Source organism: Gorilla gorilla, chromosome 10 (assembly GCF_029281585.2).
Source record: "Gorilla gorilla gorilla isolate KB3781 chromosome 10, NHGRI_mGorGor1-v2.1_pri, whole genome shotgun sequence".
In the NCBI taxonomy this organism is placed as follows: domain Eukaryota; kingdom Metazoa; phylum Chordata; class Mammalia; order Primates; family Hominidae; genus Gorilla; species Gorilla gorilla.
Genome location: NC_073234.2, coordinates 87334838 through 87356272, shown reverse-complemented (window position 1 = coordinate 87356272; position 21435 = coordinate 87334838). Strand labels below are relative to the sequence as shown.

The window sequence follows — 21435 nt, the reverse complement described above, 5'->3', positions numbered from 1 at the left end:
GCAAGCCACAAGCGTAATTGCTCTGTGTCTAGGCTGATGGTTAGAATTAGTGTTCCTTTCAATGTTATTTACAACAAAGACAAAATGGAGACAAAAATAAAGCTCAAAGGGAAAATGAACCCAACCATTGTTCCCCTTCCCATATTAGGATATTTTTCTAAAAGTGAATTCTCCAGCAAAGAGGACATCAGAAAGGAAACAGATGGTTACTTTAAGGAAAGTAGGAGACATTCCATATTGCCTTTCCCTTGTTCCCTTTTTTTAACAGGAAGGACTTAAGCAGTTATGGTTATTCCTCACATACATTTGAGCCATTCTGTTTATGCAATGCAAAAGACGGATAATTGCACTACTGCACTACAAAACAAGCAGCTGAATGTGGAATGGTACTCGAAATGGAAACCTTGTCAGTTAGTATTAGCGAATCATCACATGAAACAAATTGTTCACTTTTGCTCAGCCCATTAGCTGCAAGGATGAAAGGAGTTGCTCTCTCAACACATAATATTCCAATTTCCTGTTTTTACTTAGCGTTTCTCTTTCCTCCTCTGCAAATAATATACATTTATATTCTGGACCTAATTTGTTCCCTCTGACCAGGAGATTATTTTAGTCAGAGACAACTTAAGCAATTGCTTTGTGAAATGAAGCCTTGGGAACGCAGTACCTCTCATATAGAGGGGATTAATTTGGCCTTCCTTTCAGTAGATGGTCTGGTGACTAGAACATAACACCCACCAACCACTATGCCCTGTATTTCAGTTTTTCTAAGAAAGACAATTGTGGAATGGCTCAGAGCCCACTTGCCACAGTTCAGTTATATATATATAATAATCATGGTAAGTCTGTAAATGAGGTATTTTCATTCCTATTTTTCAGACAACTAAAATGAAACACTGAAAGTGTCAATAATTCTACAGCGATCACCCAGTAAGTAGAGATATCAGAATTTGTACTTCTGTTTACATGTCAGTGCTCATGTTCTCTCTCCTATACTCTGGGAGACAAGTTTTATTTAAAGGTGCCCTAATGAAAACCAGATCATCCTAAGAGTTACACTGAAACACTGGGACAACAAAAGTCTTATCCAGTTATCTAAGCTGCCTTTCATCGTAAGTTGAATTCACTTTGATTTTCTTTTTCCATGGAACAAAGCAGTGAGTAACCTACAGAATGAATCTCAAGTTGTCACCTGGAATCTAATTAAACACTTCTGTCGAGCCATTTTGCTGACCACATCTCACTGGAATCAAGTCACACCACTCCCAACATTAGAGGAGTATAAACAGGTCAGATACCCCATATTTCTGTAGCACAGGAAGGACAAAAAGACACAGATAGTACAGACACACCATGTTTCATTGCACTTCACTTTATTACACTTCACAAATACTGCATTTTTTAGAAATTGAAAGTTTGTGGCAACCCTACATCAAGCAAGCCTATCAGCACCATTTTTCCAACAATATGTCTTCACTTTCGGTCTCTGTGTCACATCTTGATGATTCTTGCAATCTTTCAAATGTTTTTATTATTATTATATGTTATGGTGATCTCTGACCAGTGATCTTTGGTGTTAGCATTGTAATTGTTTGGGGATGCCATGAATCACACCTATATAAGACAAATTAAATCAATAAATGTTATATGTGCTCTGACTTCCCCACCTATCAGCCATTCTCCCATCTCTCTCCCTATCCTCAAACCTACTATTTGCTGAGACAAAACAATATTGAAATTAGGTCAATTAATATCCCTACAATGACCTCTAAGTGTTCAAGTGAAAGGAAGAGTCACACATCTCTCACTTTCAATTAAAAGCTAGAAATGATTATGCTTAGTGAGGAAGGCATATCAAAAACCAAGATAGCCCAAAAGCTGAACTTCTTGTACCAGTTAACCAAGTAGGGAATGCAAAGAAAATATTCCTGAAGGAAATTGAAAGTTCTACTCTAGTGAACACACAAATGATAGGAAAGTCAAACAGCCTTATTGCTGGTATGCAGAAAGTGTGAATGGTCTGGATAGAAGACCAAACCAGCCACAACATTCCCTTAAGCCAGAGCCTAATCCAGAGCAAGGTCCTAACTCTGTTCAATTCTTTTGAGGCTGAATGAAGTAAGGAAGGTGCAGAAGAAAAATATGAAGCTAGAAGTTGGTTCATGAGATATAAGGAAAGGAGCCATCACCATCATATTAAAGTGCAAGGTGAAGCAGCAAGTGCTGAGGGAGAAACTGCAGCAAAGTTATACAGATCTAGCCAGGATTATGGATGAAGTTTGCTACACCAAACCACAGATTTTTCATGTAGACAAAATAGCCTTCTATCAGAAGACAATTCCACGTAGGACTTTCACAGCTAGAGAGGAGAAGTCAAAGCTTCAAAGGACAAGCTGACTCTTTTGTTATGCAGCTGGTGACTGTTAAGGTGAAGCTAACGCTCATTAACCACAGCCAAAAAAGCCTAGGGCCCTTAAGACTCATGCTAATTCTACTCTACCTGTGCTCTAGAAATGTAACAAAATCTAGATGAAAGAGCATTTATTTATAGCGTTGTTTACTGAATATTTTAAGCCTATTGTTGAGAACTACTGCTCAGAAAAAGAGACTCCTTTCAAAATACTACTGCTCATTGACAATGTACCTGGTTACCCAAGAGCTCTGATGAAGACATACAAGGGAATAATATTGCTTTCAGGCCGGCTAATATAACATTCATTCTGCAGCCCATGGATCGAGTAGTAATTTTGACTTTTAAGTCTTATTATTTAAGACACACATTTCATAAGACTATTGCTGCCATAGATTGGGATTTATCAGATAGATCTGGTCAAAGTAAATGAAAACCTTCTGGAAAGGATTTAGTATTTTAGATGTCATTAAGTATATTTGTGATTTATAGGAGGAGGTCAAAATATCAACATTAAGAGAAGTATGGAAGAAGTTGATTCCAGCCCTCATGGATGACTTTTTAGGGGTTCAAGACTCCAGCGGAGGAAGCAACTTCAGAAGTGGTGGAAATAACAAGAGAATTAGAATTAGAAGTAGAGTCTTAGGATGTAACTACATTGCTGCAAACTCATGATAAAACTGGAACAGAGGAGGAACTGCATTTTACGGGTGAGCAAAGCAAGTGTTTTCTTGAGACGGAACTGACTCTTGGTGAATACGCTATGAACTATTGAAATGACAACAAAGGATTTAGAATATTTCATAAACATAATTCTTAAATCAAGAGCAAGGTTTAAGAGTATTGACTCCAATTCTAAAAGAAGTTCTACCATGGGTAAAATGCTATAAACAGCATTGTATGCTACAGAGAAATATTTCATAAAAGGAAAAGTCAATCAATATGGCAAACTTTATGGTTGTCTTATTTTAAGAACTTGCCACAGCCACCCCAACCTTCAGTAACCACCACCCTGATCAGTCAGCAGCCATCAAAATCAAGGCAAGACCTTCCACCAGCAAAAAGATTATGATTCACTGAAGGCTTAGATGACTGTTAGCATCTGTTAGCAATAAAGTATTTTTAATTATGATATCTACATTTTTAGACATAATGCTATTGCATACTTACTAGACTACAGTGTAGTATAAATATAACTTTTACGTACATTGAAAATACAAAAAAAAAATTTGTGTGACTCACTTTATTGCTATATTTGTTTGATTGCAGTGGTCTGGAACCCAACCCACAATATATCTGAGGTTTGCCTGTACTTCTTCAGGAAGTTAAGATTCCCAGAACCAACTGGAAAACTGTGAAGAAAGCAAATCTAAAATCCTCTACCCCTTCTCTCTTGCTTTCATCATGGATGTTAGAACTTTTTTGATGCCAGTGACAGCATGAAGGAAAATGAGAGCAGAGAGGAGGGGTCATTTACTAGCTCATGGACCTAGAAAGTCTAAAGGTACATCTAGCTACATGCACAGCTAAATCTGTGAGCTTGACAATGTCATGAGCTTGACAGCCAGGCCAAAGACACTGTCTCGGCCGGGCGCAGTGGCTCACGCCTGTAATCCCAACACTTTGGGAGGCCGAGGTGGGCCGATCACAACGTCAGAAGATCGAGACCATCCTGGCTAACACGGTGAAACCCTGTCTCTATTAAAAATACAAAAAAAATTAGCCAGGCACGGTGGCAGGTGCCTGCAGTCCAGCTACTTGGGAGGCTGAGGCAGGAGAATGGCGTGAACCTAGGAGGCAGAGCTTGCAGTGAGCCGAGATCCAACCACTGCACTCTAGCTGGGGCGAGAGAGTGAGACTCTGTCTCCAACAAAAAAAAAAAAAAAAAAAAAAAGAAATTGTAAAACACTGTCTCTATCTTTTACTCTTGGCCTTGCATTCTCTATTTGGTGGTCCATGGAAGTTCCAGACTCACTTTCTACCACCTTACAATTACAGAAGAAAGCAGCACACCTCTTTCTCAATGGTTTCAGAAAAGTCCAGGGTTTGGCTTTAATTGGCCCAACCCAGGTCCTGGCCTACCTATAAACCAATCATTGTGACCAGAAGAATATAATAGCTCACTGATTAAACATTGGTCATAAGCCCACCCCTAGAACTGAGAAGTGGAATCAGCCCCACCCAAGGTAAGGAATAAGACCCGGGACAGGATTCACAAAAGGAAAACTATGGTGCAATTATAGGACAATAAAGGTATGGATACTGGGCTAACAACAGCTGGTCGGTATGATCAGAGAGACAATCATCCTAAAAGACATATTTCCAACATGGAAAAATAGCCTCCGTCCAGGTTAGGAGTTTGTAGGAGCTATGGGGCTTTTTCCCTCTGTTCTCAGGCAGAAGCTCAAGAGGCAGACTCAGTCTGGCAATTAGCTGTCAGCTCATCAGCAATTCAAATGTCCTGGAGTGGGCCATGCTGATGATCTGTATTTGCAGTAATCATTTGGCTGGGTGAATCAAATTATACTTTCCAATGCCACTTCAAATCAGGATTGCTATGTCTGCACTCATTTTCAGCAGTATTACCATGCAAGTTATTTTCTTTGATATTGACTCTACGTGGGCAAGGGAGAAATTTAGGCTTCTTTTAAGTTCTGCTCAACAGGAAAGACCAAAAAGTTTTAGAGATTTGCAAGGAGACTAATTAGGATCCATTCCAATTTAATGGCTAGGCTTTCACACTGAAATGGATAGGGAAACATGTTCTGCCCTTGCAAGGTAGAGATTTTTCTTACAAGTAGCTAGCTAACTTGGAAACCTCATTCTTTCATAATGCCATGTGCAGTGATCAATCAGATGTAATGATCAAAAGAAAGTTTGCCTCAATCAATCCTGATAAACAAATAACTGCTATAGTGGCAAATCTAATGTGTTCTTCACTTCAAATTCACTTGCCAATAATTGGCCTCATTAGCGTCTGTGAAGTTAGCTGTTCGCTAAAATTGGGCAAGCTGTACATTAGATGTGTTCAGTGGTTTGCAAACCTTTGGGAATAACAGACCTACTGAATCAGCAATCTTGCTAGTTCCATGGAAATGAACAAGCTAAAAAGCAAGGAGACTGCAAGAGATCTAGGAGTGAAGGAGGGACCAGGAACTTCCTCCCACCTACCTGTAATTAATATTATCTTTCTCAACCTGTAAACTAAGGACTAGTTTTGTACCATTTTTTAAAGATTTGATTTTGACAGAAAATGAACTTGATTTCTTTGTGCCATCTAGCTTTCAAATTACCCTGCCCACATCTGTCAGATGTTTTTGTTGTTCAATTATAAAAACTGTATCCAGACTGGATTATGAGAATGCTGTTTGCAGGCACCATAACCACAGATGCCCCTGGGTTGAACATCAGGCTCACTGCAATCTTCCCAAAGAAGGAAATATACTTCCAGCTGCTGCACCAGACCCATCCTTCTTGGAAAGAGGACAAAATCACAGCAGGTGAACCTTTTCTGGAATATCTGAACTATGCATTTGGGGAGATGGGAGGCAGAGATAAGAGTGGAAATAGACTTAACTAATCCACTAATGTTTATATGGCTTATTCCTACAGAAATAGCAGAGTGAACAGTGAACACAACTATTCAGTTTGCCTGGAGGTAAGAGAGGTTTTTTTTCCTGAATTACCCTATATGTCAGCACCACCAACATTCACCAATAATACCTCATTTTCTGTGTCATTTTTGCTTCTGTTGTCAATATCTGTGAGTCACAAGAAAAAAAAATGCATTTGCTTTTCAGTGTAGCTTTCTTTCCCTTAAAAGCTGGCCAGAGAAAATTTCACATGATGTTTGTCAAAGGAAGCTTTAAGTATTTGTGAAAGACACAGCATATGTTTGGATGCCTTCTTTTCCAGCCAAATGAGAATCAACCCAGGTACAGATCATTCCAGTTTCTCTGTTTTTCACCTGATGGCGCCCACCCTCTTAACTTTGTAACTTATTTAATTACAACTATTTTTAATAACATCCACCATGATCAAGTAAGATATTGACTTTGCAGATCCCCAATATTGCAGTGGCCTCCTAATTGGTTTCACTGCTTCTACTCTTATTCCCACACCCACCCTTTAACCCCACTACACTCCCTTTCCACAGAGCAGCCTGAGTAAGCTCTTAAAAATGTAAATCAGATCTTGTCACTGTCTTCCTTACATCCCTCCAGTGACCTTCCACTGCACAGAGAGTGCTCCTGACCTCTTGTGGAACCCTGTACTATTATCTCATCCTTGTCTTCCATGCTGCCCTCATATAATTCCATTCCACCCACTGACAATCTGTCTCTTCCTCAAACACATAAACCCAATTTGGATTTGGAGCCTTTGGTCCTTCTTGTTCCCTCTTCTGAGAACACGCTAACCATGGCCCTCTTCAGGCCTGGCTCCATCTCATCCCTGGTTCTTGGTCAAATGCCACCTGCTCAGAAAACCCTAACCCTGACACCATCTCCCCATTTCTCTTTATCAAATCATTGTGATTATTTTCTTCATAGAACTTGCTGTGATTTCAACTCATCTGTTTTTTTGTTTTGTTTCGTTTTGCCTGTATCTCCCTCTAGAATGTAGGCTCAAAGTGGGTATAAACCTCCTCTGCTTTATTCATCACTACATCCTCAGCATCTAAAACAATGCTGATATTGCGCCTGACATGTTCCAAGAAACTGGGTGAATGTTTTGAAACTCCAAGTCGCATTATAAAGAACCACCATTTTATGTTCTAGAACTGGTTTTATTTCAAACATTTGCAAATCTAATATTACAAGAAGCAGTCTCCCATTGTTAATTCCCTTGAGTGTCCCCAGAACATGACAATTTGCATAAGAATCATTTCCCAAAAGGAAAAAAAAAAACCTCAGACACACCAGAAAACTCTGGACTGCTTTCTTCTTCATTATAAGTAAGACAAGTTTGAGAGAATAAACATCAAGACTTGATTCTTTAGAAGTTGAAAATTAGATCAAATGAATTGGAGGACAACTACATCTTGTGTTAATGTTTTCCTCCTTGAATGAAGAAAATGAGGTGATGCCAGCCATGACTCCATTTGAAAATGAAACTCTGTATTTCTATTTGATTTCACGTTAAAGCACACTGTTTTTCATTGTAGACTTTTCATGTTGGTAAATGTTGCAATACTTCACAATCATTAGGCTCAGGCCCATTTACTATAAGCAAGCAAGACAAGCACAGATACATCATGCCCATAAAGCATCATTTGTAAATTACACAGTAAATAAATGAGACTAAGTCAGAAACCCAAGTCTCACAACTTTCACCACTAATGTGGAAGAAAAAAAAAGGAAGAAGAAATTTCAGTTCAAATTTTCCCACTCTCAAAAGGTATAATTTATAAATAGTCTATTATGCTTTTATTATGCCAAATAAAATGAACATTCAAGAATATACTGTATACCTTATTCTAACTCATAATAGACTGAAATGCTTCAAGAATAAAACTGGACTAATCAGATTCTGGCTATCTTTTGCAAAATGTGACACGTAAGCACCCTGGTCCTGCCAGGAATTTTGTGTTGATTTCTGATGAGCTGATTACAGAAGTCAGCAGCAAAGCCATAATAAAGTAACAACTCACAGTGAGATGACAGTGAGCAAGTGTCTTTAAATTTATAATTGCCCTTGGATCTATTTAATTTAGCTTTAAGTCATGAAGCATAATTGAGATAAATGGTTACACTGAGCAGGTATCAAATATGACAAGAAGCTGGCTATGATTATTTTGTTACACTATTTCCTTACAGGGAATTTTTCTGCCAACACTTTTCCTATGATGGCTATTAAATTTTATAGGATTTTTCCCACCATTAGCTGTAATGGCATTTGCATGTTAAATGCTCACAACAAATGAAAACCATGATTCCATTGTTTCACACGGGGAAAACCACGGTTACTGCTATTCCAAATGGAGAACAAATCTAAAAAGAATCAAGTAATTCCACTTCCTTGTATGATACTTATATAAGCTCTGTGGGAAAGCCCATTTACTTTGCAACTCTTTTATTTTTGAAACAAGATAGATTTTTGCACATATTAGAAAACCAGATTCCACTACAAGCCAAGCAGAAGGCACTTCAAATGCTATTTTTTTGTTGAGGGAATTTGTTTACAACTAAATATAATTCTCTCTCAAGTATATTTAATTAAGAAGCTCTAATCTCATGGGACTACAAGGCGAAAGCTTGATGGCTACTTGTAAGGGTTTTTTAATGGATATATATGACAGGACTCTGGGACTTGTGTCTAAAGCAATACCAAATTATGAAAACATCACCGAAGGCAGACATTGAGCATTTCTTAGCCAATTTTCTTCTCTGAGAAAATTCAGCAACCAGTTCTGAAAATTTGTGGATATGCTATTCTGGATTATGATTCTGGATTCTAATTTATAAGTAATTTATTCAGGGTCATTTAAAGCTAGCAAAGCAAGATATAAGAAACTATATATTTATGGATCTATGAAACTATCAAAATATATGACTGCTTGATCAATCTAGATCTTTTAAATTTGGTTTAGCTTGTTCCTCATTTCTCCACCACCAATTTTTCAAGGCACTATTCCCTTCACCTGGAATAGCATTTATATTTTGTGACTCTCACATTCTATCCACCAAATTATTTCTCAAAATTCAGTTGTTCTGAGAATGCTTCAGAGATAAAAGATCCTCAACCGTTAAGACAACCAATATTCAAACCTCTGGGTTTTCATTTTAGTTTGATCTCTCCCTGATGTGTCTTTTAGCTCTTTCTCATGTTCTTCCTGAATATATTTAGTCCAAAGATTTCTGACCCTTTGTGGGCTCCACATAAGAGTATGAATTAGTTTAAAATTATATGTCATTTCTTACTAAAAGAACATCTTTGGAAATTGCTCAAGTAAATATTTTAAATTGCTAAAGGTTATTTTGTCATTTTTTTCTCTAGTTTTTCTTGCCCCCTCCTTCCCCAGTCCGGTGTTCCTTACTACCAAATGCAGAATCAGAAGAACAGTAGTTATGTTCAGTGAGGGAATCCAGAGAAATTCATTCACCCTCAGCAGTTTTCTATTTGTTCACTTAACCACTTAATTTCATCTTTTACTGCAAAGACCACCAAAACTGCGTGCTGCATCACTACTGTTTACCCAAAGTTGCCCAAACTTTAGGAAAGTGGAGAACCTTCCATAGATTTGGCCTGATTTGCAGCTGCGAGGGGAAACAACGTATATACAGTTGGCCACCCTTGACCACAAACCAAGTTCTATTTACTGATAAACATTAGTTTGGATAGGCATTATTTCCTGTCTCCAACGACATATTAACACATGCACACACCACGATGAAGTTTCCCATCTCGGATGACACAGAAACACATGCACGCACTGGGTCGAATTTATCAGCAAAACAAAAGGAAAGTGCAATGGACTGTGAATGTTAGTGTACAACTCACTGTACTGCTTCAGGCAAATCACAACTTCTCTGTGACTCAATTTCCACATCCCTGAAATCAAAGATGATCTTTATAGCTCTGTGATTTTATTCTCCTCTGACCAGAAAAAAATTGTTTAAACACCTGAACATGATAATTTACTTTATTCCAGCATAAAATTCATAGTCCCAAGATTGTCCACTGTTTAGTCTTTCCTAATGTCCTTTCCGGAAGTACTATCTTCCAAAATACTTCAGGAAGCTTGTCATAACTCAGGTTCTACAAGGTCAACGCAACCTACATAATTCCATTTGTAAAAAGGTGTTTTCTTGCATTGTGTAACTACTCAACCTAAAAATCATTCCAACTGCTGTGTTATGTCAACAATTTTTGAAATAGAATATTGAACCTTTGTTATTGTGATGGGAAGTTTCCTACAATTCTGGGTTTATCTCAAATAATGCGTGAAAACACTGATACTATTGAAAATGGAAACAGCTTCACTGTTTTTTTCCATTTTATCTAATGAACACAGAGGAAAGGCTTAGATCTGAAAAAGAAAAGGGCATAAATGAGACTCATAAGAGGGCTATTTGTTACAAATTTTAACTAGATGCAGTTTGGTTAAGGACACTAAGCAGGAATGTCAAGTCTTTTTAAGATGTTTAAACATATTACGTTATTTCATACAATGAGTGGTTATCTGCCATTGGATTTCTTATGGTGCTTTATATACTAACACAGTGAGTTACAAGATGGTATAGATATATGGAATTGCATGCTTATTAGCCAAGCCATGACACAGAAGGTTATTTGTGTTATATGACATTGACCGAACTGCTGCTAAGCCCCAAAAAGATCATGCTGGCAACAACATCGGTTCCAGGCATCAAATCCCCAGATATTGGTTCATTTTGTTTAAAGCATCACACACTGTATTCAAGTCGCTGCGAAGGTCCTGCACCACATTTTCAATACTTCTGGTGTCTTTCAGAATTTCAATACTCTGTGTGTAGGGATTGAAGTATACTGAGAAGGGACGGGTAATTGACTTTGCAAAGTCCCTGCAGAATAAACAGAAGTAGAAAGAGATGTGATCAACCCTCATTGGTACAAGAGATAGATAAAAGGAAGGAATAGAGACAGAAAAATAAAAAGTTATTTTCTCTAGCTAGGAGAAAAAAAAAGTTTACCTCATCTTTTCTTTGGCTTCTTCAAAACTTTCTGAAACAAAGTAGGCTTCCTGGAAGGTGGTGATAAGGCATTCCTGTAAGCAAGTTGTCTTTGGGTCAAAGGCTTTCACACATGCCTTGTCAGAAAGGGCATGCTGCAAAATATACCACAAAACCTGTTAAACTCTGTAATGAGACTTCCGAAGTTCCATGACATCACATTTTTACAACACATTTGATAGCTCGGTAATCCTACAGAGCTGCTCAGTTACTAGTCTGTCATGAAATATAGAACTCTCCTGTGTGCAGGGTAAATTGGACACTAGGATTTTGTTTGTTTGTTTGTTTGTTTTGCTTTTTTAAGTATACTAGGTACTGCGGGAGAAAATGAGATTGTGGTATTATTTAATTTATTACCATCCAAATTCATACTGAAGGACAGTTCAGAGCTGTTCCCCCACAGAAATGGGATTTTAAATCTATGCTATGAATAGAAGCAGGGACAGCATAAATATGCTCCTAAATTTATTGCTGTAAGCAATGTACTAAAATTTCACTTAAATGGCAGAAGTAATAATTATCTGCATGGAGAGGTAATTGGGGCTCTGACTAAACTATTTGTCTATTCATTGCGAGATATTTTGAGGCCAGGTACTGTGTATCAACAGAGTCTGGAGTGGGCCTGTATATTTGAGGATACTTAAAAAGCATTCATTTACCTTCCACCAAGTACAGCAGAGCAATATACAGCAGATAAATATTGCCACTTGAGGAAAAAAGGAGCTAATATTAATAGTCAGAGTTATGCCAAGAGCAGGTATTAGAAAAACAGGAAAGCTGGCGTAATTACTCTTTGAACCATCATTAGCTCCGTTCAGCTCACTACATGACTAGCACTAAGAACAGCAGGGAACAATGAATGACTATATTCTCAAGATAAATTCAGTGATGTTAAAAGTTAGTGGTCATTTCCTGCCATGTGCTGCCTGTTTATAGACCCTAGATTGATGGTTCTAAAAATGCAATGTGCATAAGAATCACTGAGGAGCTTATGAAAATGCAGATATCCAGGGTCTCAATTTCATTTGTCAGGTCTGGATGAAACCTAGAAATCTTCATTTTAAAGGCATCCAAGGTGACTCCAATATAAGTGGTTGTGAACTATATATTGAGAAATACTCCTCTTGATTCTTTTTCTTAATTTAAGGGGGAAATTATTTGGGAGAGAGAGGCAGAGAGAAAAAATGGGGTAGCAGAAACTGCCGTGAACTGAGAGTTGGAAAACTGGGGCTTTAGTCCAGGTCTAACTGGGTAACCTCAGCAATCATTCAACCTCCCTGTGCCTCCATTTCCTCAACTGTAAATGAGAGTTTTAGGCGGGAAGATTCTGAAGACAATCTCTATCCCAGCCTCTGGATTCCACCCATCATACTTTTCTACCTTCTCGGTCTCTAACAGCTAAGTTTTCCTGGAGAAATTCTGAAAACCCTTTCCTGTTCAATATTCCTCGTGCATTCCTCCAACAATTTCAAAATGCATGGAATGATCTACAGCCCTCCATGAAGAAGTCTGTGGTTCCCTAAGTTTGAAAATGCAATTGAGAACCAAAAGACTGACATGTAAGAGAAAGGGCACCCTGCACGTGATTTGCTTTCCTGCAAAGTTCCGTTGTCCAGATAAATGCATATATGAATCTCAGAATGCAGAGGGCCTCTCAGCGTGAACTCATTTTTTTTGGCCCACAGAACAACTTCATTATAAGCAGAAGGTCACTACGCTTGCAAATGCATTTGTGCTAGATTCAATGCAGGGCAGTGAACATCAAGGGATTTTGGTTCCACATGACCAATAATTCTGTCCACAATTTTAGAAACATATTCACAGTTTCAAGAAACAAAATGTCCCTTTATGAAAGCTGTTGCTCCTCTGCAAAAAATTGGCTTCCTATTGGCTTGCCATGATTTTCAGAATTCGAATTAGCTTTCTTTGCATCCATACATTCTGGTTACATTTAATGTACTATGTTGTTCTAACAGTCCATTCATCCATCAGTACGTATGGAAAGGACTGTGGCTGGCTCAATGTGTTTAGTCTTCCTACTCTCTCATCCCTGCATTCAGGGGCATGGCCAGAGTGGTAGCAGAACAGGCTGTAAGAACATTAAAGCCATGGCTCCCTTGGGACATCCTTGCTAAGCTAAAGACATTTCACTGGGTCAAGGACAAGCACAAGAAAGAAGTGAAACTCATCTGTTTGTGTCTCCATCGCTTCTATAAGACATTAGCAACCTTAGCAGTCACTATGTATAGAGGATGCCTCCAGAGGTGTGTATGCAATGACAGAGACTGAAATCAGTGTGGTTTTGGAAAAAATATCATTTTGTGACAATTCCACTGGATAGCCAGATACTTATTTAGTCATTTTAACAGCTAAAAAGCATTAAAGTAGGTCAAGAAAAGGCCCAGAGCATACGGCACTCTGCCCCAGACTTCAAGAAAAACCAGTGGGTTCACACACATGTAATTTGAGGCAGGCCATTAGGAATACAGATCACACTTGACCAATGTAATATTTAAAGGAAAAACTGGAAGTTAATTGTCTTAAGTTCTCAAAAACGCAGCCTACCCTCAGGAGTCTGCTATGTGTGTGATATGCTGGTTACCTGCTGGAGACCTTTCCACCCATGGAGTATGGGACCAGTGTTGCTGTTTGGCTGTTAATGAATATGGGGGTAATAATGGTACCACCCATGGATTAGCCTGGAGAATGACAAGAACCTGGAGATGGGGGAGCAGCCAGTGAATGAAGCCAACAAATGAAGTAATGATCACCCATATAAATGGCCTCATTTACCTGACCATGAGCTGACTGTGTGCTGAGTTCCAGGAACACTCATGCAGTCCATGAAGTCTCCTATCTCTGAATACTACAGTGTGTCCCAAGGGGTATAAAATAGCATCCATGTCTTTGATTCCAACTTCTATTGCCCAATGGAGAAGTCCGACTGAGTTTGCTTCTCATTTCTATCCAGGTCTCTCTCTAAGCCCCTCAGTTTTGGGGAGCAGCTATTGTACCCTCTTCTCTGTGTCCAGAGTGGATTCTCTGTAAACATTGAACCAAACTACTTGATGTCCCCAGGGAACTCTGCAGTGATTCCATCTTGAAATGTTAGCAGTCTGATATCCTGAAGTTTGCAAGAATTAATCCAACTTCCTGCAGAGAGAAGCTTTATAATGCTGACAGAATCTGGTTGACAATCTTTTACTTTGAAGCCATTTTTAAAGTACAGGAATGCTTGAGAGTCACCTTCTCTCATCAGAACACCCTCTAAAAGGACTATTTTGGATTTACCCATAGTACTAGAGACAAGGGCACAGGGCTGGGAACCAGGAGACTTGGGTTCTAAATGTAGCTGTCCCCAGAGGCTAGACGTATAATATGAAATGAGTGAAACTACCCCATGTTGGGCTGCAGCTTTATCTTTGATAAACTGAAAAGATTGACCTAGATGAATTCTAAGACTCTTCTTGAAATATAATCTTAACAGGCTGCAAGTACACAGCACTCATACCACCTTTACCTCCCTCCACACCAGCCACAGTAAATTGACCATAGCAGCCTTTCCCACTGAGCCTGCGGATGGACTTCCCACCCTTCTCCACAGAGGTGGCTACTACCAATTAATTGACTTTGGTGCACAGGTTAAGACTTAATTCCAGCTTTTTGAATATAAAAATTTCTTTTCAATATCAAAAATTTCCCAGAATCCAACTATTAGTAGACAATACTATAAGGTAATTAAAAATACAGGTCTTTATGGTTAAGAACACAGGTCTTTACAGTTCAGAATTGAGGTTCGAATCTGACTCCATCTCTACCTAACTACGTGTCCTTGGGCAAATTACTTTACCTCTGTAAGCCTATTTGAGTGTTCATCTGGAAAATGGAAATACTACTAGTCATATCTATAACCTGGGGTTGTGGTCAAAATTAAATGAGGTAATGGATGCAAAGTGCCTGGCATGGGAAGTGCTCAGTATATTTAGTTATCATCACTAATTCAGTCCAGAGATGATGCTTTGTGTACATATGTGTTCAGTCACACTTTCCACCATTTGTGCAGCCCTTCTCCCTCAGGGGTCTGAAACCCGTAGAGAATTAAACGGCCCCAGCTCTGAGGCTTTCAGGTCCTAGACTATGATAGCGCCTGCCCTGGGTTCATTAGTTTAAAATCTTCCTTCTTCCCAGACACCTGCTTTTGCAATGACAGTTATTATCTCGACTATTATATATGCAAACCCTGTGACCCTCACTATCTATATTAGGACTGGTTAAAGTTGGAAAAAAAAAAAAACTCAAGTGTGAAGTCAGGTTTGTGAATAGTTTGGGCCCTAGATTCTGAATAAGAATTTGCAAACACTCTACACTCACACCACAGTCATCTTTTCCCACATCAAAAGAACAACAAATATATACATACGTATATGTATAAATGCATTATGTGTGTATATAATATTTTTGAGCCTCCCTCAAAGGCTCATCCTGCTAAACAAACACAATGTGACATCTATACCCCCATTGCCAAATTAGGCAATGATGCATTACACTTTTTTAAATTAGCGATTAGGCTTCACCAATTTGAATAAGCTGCAGGGTCGAGGGAACAACCTCCATCTTCAAGCAATCCTTCCACAAAAACCAAAGACAGAGTTTCCAGCTCCCAACATCCAGCATTTACTCTGTCATTACCAACACCACTAACTTCATGAGAAGAAAGAGCAGGAGGAAGGGACTCGAAAGCCATCTGAACAGGGTAAACATGTGAGAGCTCAGCAGCAGCGAGTCCTTACTCTAGTCACACCATTGACCAAACAGATGACATCAAAGAACCTGCAAGACCCTTGGGCCTCTTCTATACAGACTAGCACTAATTCTGACCACCTCCCAGAGTTGCTGCAAGTGGTAATAAATACAAATTGCTTGTAATAAATATAAAGCTATTCTGAGAATGCTGATTAATAGCTATATCAAAGCAACACAATAAATTTGCCATGCAAGATATCCTAAAACTAAAGCCAAAAAATCATAAGTAAATTTGTTTAAACCATCAGCTTTTTCAAAACCCAAAGAGCAAAACAGATGTGTTTATATGTAATATGTCAGCAACTACTATGGGGTGGATGCTAAAAAAAAAAAAAAAAAAAAAATATAATCTCTGGCCTGAAAGATATAAATATCTAGACCTTACCTTTACTCACGAAAAAGGAGTAGAAATTGCCTTTTGCTTTTGAGATGGGTTAACTTTTTGATATAAACTCAGCCAGTTCATTGGCTAGCAATCATTTCCTCACCACCTGAAGTGAACAAACTTTACTGTCACTTCTCCAAGAGAATTGGACTCAACAAAGATCTGTATCATCACTTTCTTAGAATTTCCCTACTACATTCCAAGTTCTTGAAATCTTGGACCATCAATTTTGTGTTTGTTGAACAAAATTAATGAATAAGCCAGCAAATAATATATCAAAAAAACGATAGACATATAGTTAGATCAACTCAGGATAAAGAGAAAAAGTGTGAAAGGAAAGACACAAGCTAGACTGTGGGTAAGGCAATAATCCTACTTTCAACCTTTTCTTTAAAGTCAGTGTTCCAGGTGACTCAGCTCATTGTTAGTTGTTCTCCGCAGTTATGAAAGGTATGGAAAAGCCCCACCCAAATGCACTTTTTGGCATTCCTGTAAGTACACCACAGAACAGATCATTAGAATAAGAGAGGGGCAACCATTGCTGTGGGGGAAAAAGTAGTGTTTATGGTTGTAAGATTTATGCTAACTTTTACAAGCTTTTCCATATTTATTTTGTTTCTATCTTCAAAAAGAATAAGTATTGTCAAAAAATAAGAGGAAAAAATGAAAGTTATCTGAACTATAGGTATACCACTCGGAAGTACTTGGCCAGCTCTAAAGAACAACATCTATGTCTCAGGAAAATTTAGCCCCTTATAGCACAAAGTATAGAATGTGTTCTGTTTAAGAAGAGAAGGTGATTGTGGATACTTATGTAAAAGTTATAAAGATGACACCAAAACCTCCAGCAACCCAATCTAAAAAGTTATAAAGATGACCCCAAAACCCTCCAGTAGCTGGGACTCACATTTGGGCTGCAGTTGGAACAGCATAAAATATTTTACTGCAAAAGGTAACTGCACTCAAAACTGTAAGCTTGTTTACACAGGAATTATGATAATGCTATTAATAAAGTTATCCCTACATGGGTCCAGGACTATCATTTTTTCATTCAAATAAAGGTTAAAAGTACTCAGAAGTGCTTGGAGAGGGCTCTGGGTACTTTCACAAGCAGGGCAAGGAGAACGTGGGGGAAGAGATGCTAGGGAAAGCATCTTGTGTTACGTATTATCTGTGAAAACTCAGAAGATATTTCACATAGAAAGTATTTCTGAATTGTAAAAATGGTCCTCACAGGGGTGTTGAGGTATAGAAATTTGAGAATGGAAGAATGTTAATGACTAGAGGTAATGGACCAGAGCAAGAAGGTACTCTGTGAACAATGCCCTTCTTGGTACGTATTTCTGGCTGATTTCCATTTCCAGACGATTCTGTCCACACCAGTAGGAACAAAAACAACAGATTCATCCTAGTGCTGCCCACACATGCCTCATTAACCAGACCAGAAGATCCTACGGAAAGTCAGGGCCATGAGAGAGATCCGTTTCCTTTGTTTCTGGTGTAACTTATAAACCGTCTGAGGAGGATGTAAATAGACACAGCTCAAGAGCTACATCATTTTCTGACTCTTTTGTTCAGGGAAATCAAGAAACACTCTATAGAGTGCATGCCCTTATTGGGGATATGGCATTATGCTGTTGCTGTGGGCTTTGCCCACTGCACTAAGATTAACACCAAATAGATTCTTTGTTGAGAATTTACTTTTTTAAAAAATTACCATACTACATCAGGTCATCAGTTTTTTGTTAGGTTGAATATTATTATCCTCTCTTCCAGTGAACCCCAGACAGTTCTTTCAATGGACCAGGCTTCAGCTAGAATCTTGAGGGTCCACACGTGGCTCTCCACTGACAGACTGGTGCACCCCAACCTTTCCTTATTTACCCTTTCCATTCCTCAAGAATCAGCATGGACAGCAGGGCCCTTGACAGGAAGACTTCTCAGGCATGGCCTAATATGAGCCAGGCACATTTCTTTCATTGTCACACTTTTTGTATTATGTGATTAGTTGTTTATCTGTTGCACTAAAATGTACTGTAAACTCTTTGATGGCAGGGATCCAAGGGAGTGCAGCCTAGTGGTTAGGAGCTCAGATCCTAGAGCCTAGATGGCTGGGATTTGAGCCCAGATCAACACTTATTAACTGTGTGATCTTAGGCAAGTTCCTTAATGTCTTTATGCCTCAGTTTTCTCATCTGTGATATAAATATCCCTTATCTCATTGGGTTCTTATGAGCATTACATGGGTTAACATGTCTAAAGCACCAGAAATATTGTCTATTTAAATGCTTGTTCTGGCTGTTATCATTATTTTCTTTTTTTTTTTTTTTTCTGTCAGAGTCTCCTCTGTTCCCAGGCTGGAATGCAGTGGCGCGATCTCAGCTCACTGCAACCTCCGCCTCCTGGGTTCAAGTGCTTGCCTCAGCCTCCCAAGTAGCTGGGATTACAGGTACCTGCCATCATGCCTGGCTAATTTTTGCATTTTTGTAGAAATGGAGTTTCACCATGTTGGCCAGGCTGATCTTGAACTCCTGACCTCAGGTGATCCGCCCACCTCAGCCTCCCAAAGTGCTGGGACTACAAGCATGAGCCAATGCACCTGGCCTTTCTTCTTATTCTTCATCATTATTACTTGTCGTTTTATCCCCAGTGACTGCCATAGTACATGGCACTAGGTGTTCAACCAAATGTTTGAGGAATGAATGAATGAAAGAATGAATGAAGTCATAAAATGACCAGACTCAATAAAACTACAATTACTTTGCATCTTTCAATAATGTAAATGGCCAAAAAGTACCAATAACTATACACTTCCCATTTATATTACATAAGGATAATCAATGCTCAAAATAAAAACTCAAGAATGATCCACAATCCTGACCTTAGTCTGAATAGTCAAAGAAAGATTAAATTATTTTCAGTACTATTCTAGATTGTGTATCACACTGCATTTAAAATTCACCAAAACTTGCTATCCCCCCATGGTATAAATGGCAATTCTTAAAAGACCATAATATTTAAATTATCAGAATATTCCAGGTCTCAACATTTCTGGAAAAAAAATGACCATTTTATTGTATTTTAAAACAAAGTGACATTCTTTGGGCATCATTACACATAATAGATACCTCACTGATAATATACTTGTTTGGTTTGTTTTTCCAAATTGTTTATGTCCACACATGTTTTAATGCACATTAATTTTGAAGAAGCTGAAACAACATCAAACTCCCTTTTAGGAAGTAGATGCTGGGGAGTCCAAAGGAGCCAGGGAGGTGATGGAAATCAGAGTAGCCAAGCCACATTCGCAAGTGAATTTCAATCAGTAGGATCACTGCTAGCTCATGGCCCACTTTTTAGCACTAAATTTAGGCCTGCCATTTGTTACTCAAGATTTGGGCATACATTTGTCATTGCTGTTGATTTGTACACGTGGCTGCTCATCCATTTGAGTCACACCACAAACCCAGAAAGGCATGACCCATTTTCAGAAGTGCAAAAAGTGAGGTCGGCACCCACATCCGAGGTGCCAAATCCTCTATGTTAAATATTTATGGAGTATCTGTGAGTAGAAATGCTCAGACAAACAAATCAATATTTTCCCTGACCTTGAACCAGTTTGCATGGGAAGGGTATTTTCATTCACAGCTTCATACCTTTAATTCTCCAATGGAGGAAAGGAGTCCTGCTCCATATGCCCGCAGTTGCCCTTCTTGCTTGCAAAGGCCAAACTCGATTGTGAAGAAATAGCACTGAAAAAAAATGAACACATATTCAGTGAACTGGTCAATGAGTTATTTGATAGGATTAAATGGCACCCAAAACAAAATGGTGTGCTGTGCATAATTTCTTCAATATTATCAATTTAAATACATTTAAATCAAGAACATTTATTGAAATCTATTCTCTTGCTCAGTATTCTCTCCGTAGGTTGAATGTATATGAAAAAAGTATTAACTACTAAGAGTCTTAACGCTTCCTGAATTCAGAAGCCCTATGAGTCAAATTATATCCCCTGCAATCATTTTAAAAACAAAAAACACAGATATAGAAATGAATAAATATATCACAATGATACCTCCGTAACAATATGCTATATATTTACCAAATTTTGCTTCAGTGACATAAATCAGTTTATGCAAATGTGGAAAAATAAGTTGGAATCCAGTAATCGCTAACTATTTTTGGCAGTTTGTTTATTTATTCAACAAATATTCGTTGGTGCCAGTGCTTGGTAAAGAATTGTGGTAAAGAAACAAGAGAGCAACCAAGAAAGCAAGTACCTCTATACGACTACCAAATTACCAAAACCACAATACTAATATACTTTTTTAGTAAAATCTTAAATGTATATCTATGTTTGCATATGTATATGCACGTGTAGGTTTATATACGTATTTGTGTATGTACATGCTGCTCGACTTACAATAGGTTTACATTTCAATAAACCCAATAAGTTGAAAATAATATCCTAAGTTGAAAATCCGTTTAATACATCTAACCTGCTGAACATCCTAGCTTAGCCTAGCCTACCTTAACAGTGCTCAGAACACTTACATTAGTCTACAGTTGAGCAAAATCATCTAACACAAAGCCTATTTCATAATAAAGTGTTGAAAAGATCGAAATTCCAAATTTGAAGTGTGTTTTCTACTGAATGCATATCACTTTCACACCATGAAGTAAAAAAAAAAAAAAAAAAACTGTAAGTTGATCTAATATAAATTGGAAAGCAGTGGGGCGGATGTTATACACACACACACACACACACACTTTATTGGCCCAAGTTTTATCAGCATCAACTACTACAACTTCCCCAGGACATTAATATCTTCCATTGCTTCTGTTGGGTTTAAGAAATGAACCTAAACAGACAGAGAAATCTTTGCACAATGAGAAGAAAAAAAAACAAAAACAAAAAACTCACAGTGCTGTTGAGAGAGGCTGAACTCACACTATTTTTGCTCTGAAAGAAAAGTGAGATGCTGACAACAAGCAATAAAAATTCCATCAAATTAGCACTGTCCTGCATTAATGATGATAGAGCACTGAAGGTATTAAGAAAGAGAATTTAAATACTCCTGAAAAGGGGCAGAAAATAATAATTATTTCCAGCACGTGGCAGT

The 21435-nt window shown here is 38.3% G+C and overlaps 1 protein-coding gene across 1 annotated transcript in view; it reads right to left on the bottom strand.

The window, feature by feature from the left end:
* Nucleotides 1–7184: 7184 nt before the first annotated feature.
* The window catches only part of TPH2 (tryptophan hydroxylase 2), a 96274-nt gene continuing 82023 nt past the window's right edge, over nt 7185–21435 (bottom strand). The window contains exons 9-11 of the mRNA XM_004053578.4: nt 19966–20061; nt 11083–11216; nt 7185–10953 (exon numbers count right to left, since the gene is read on the bottom strand). Of these exons, the coding sequence (XP_004053626.2) occupies nt 10779–10953; nt 11083–11216; nt 19966–20061 (405 nt within the window). The 3' untranslated portion in view covers nt 7185–10778. The remainder of the gene's footprint in view (nt 10954–11082; nt 11217–19965; nt 20062–21435) is intronic.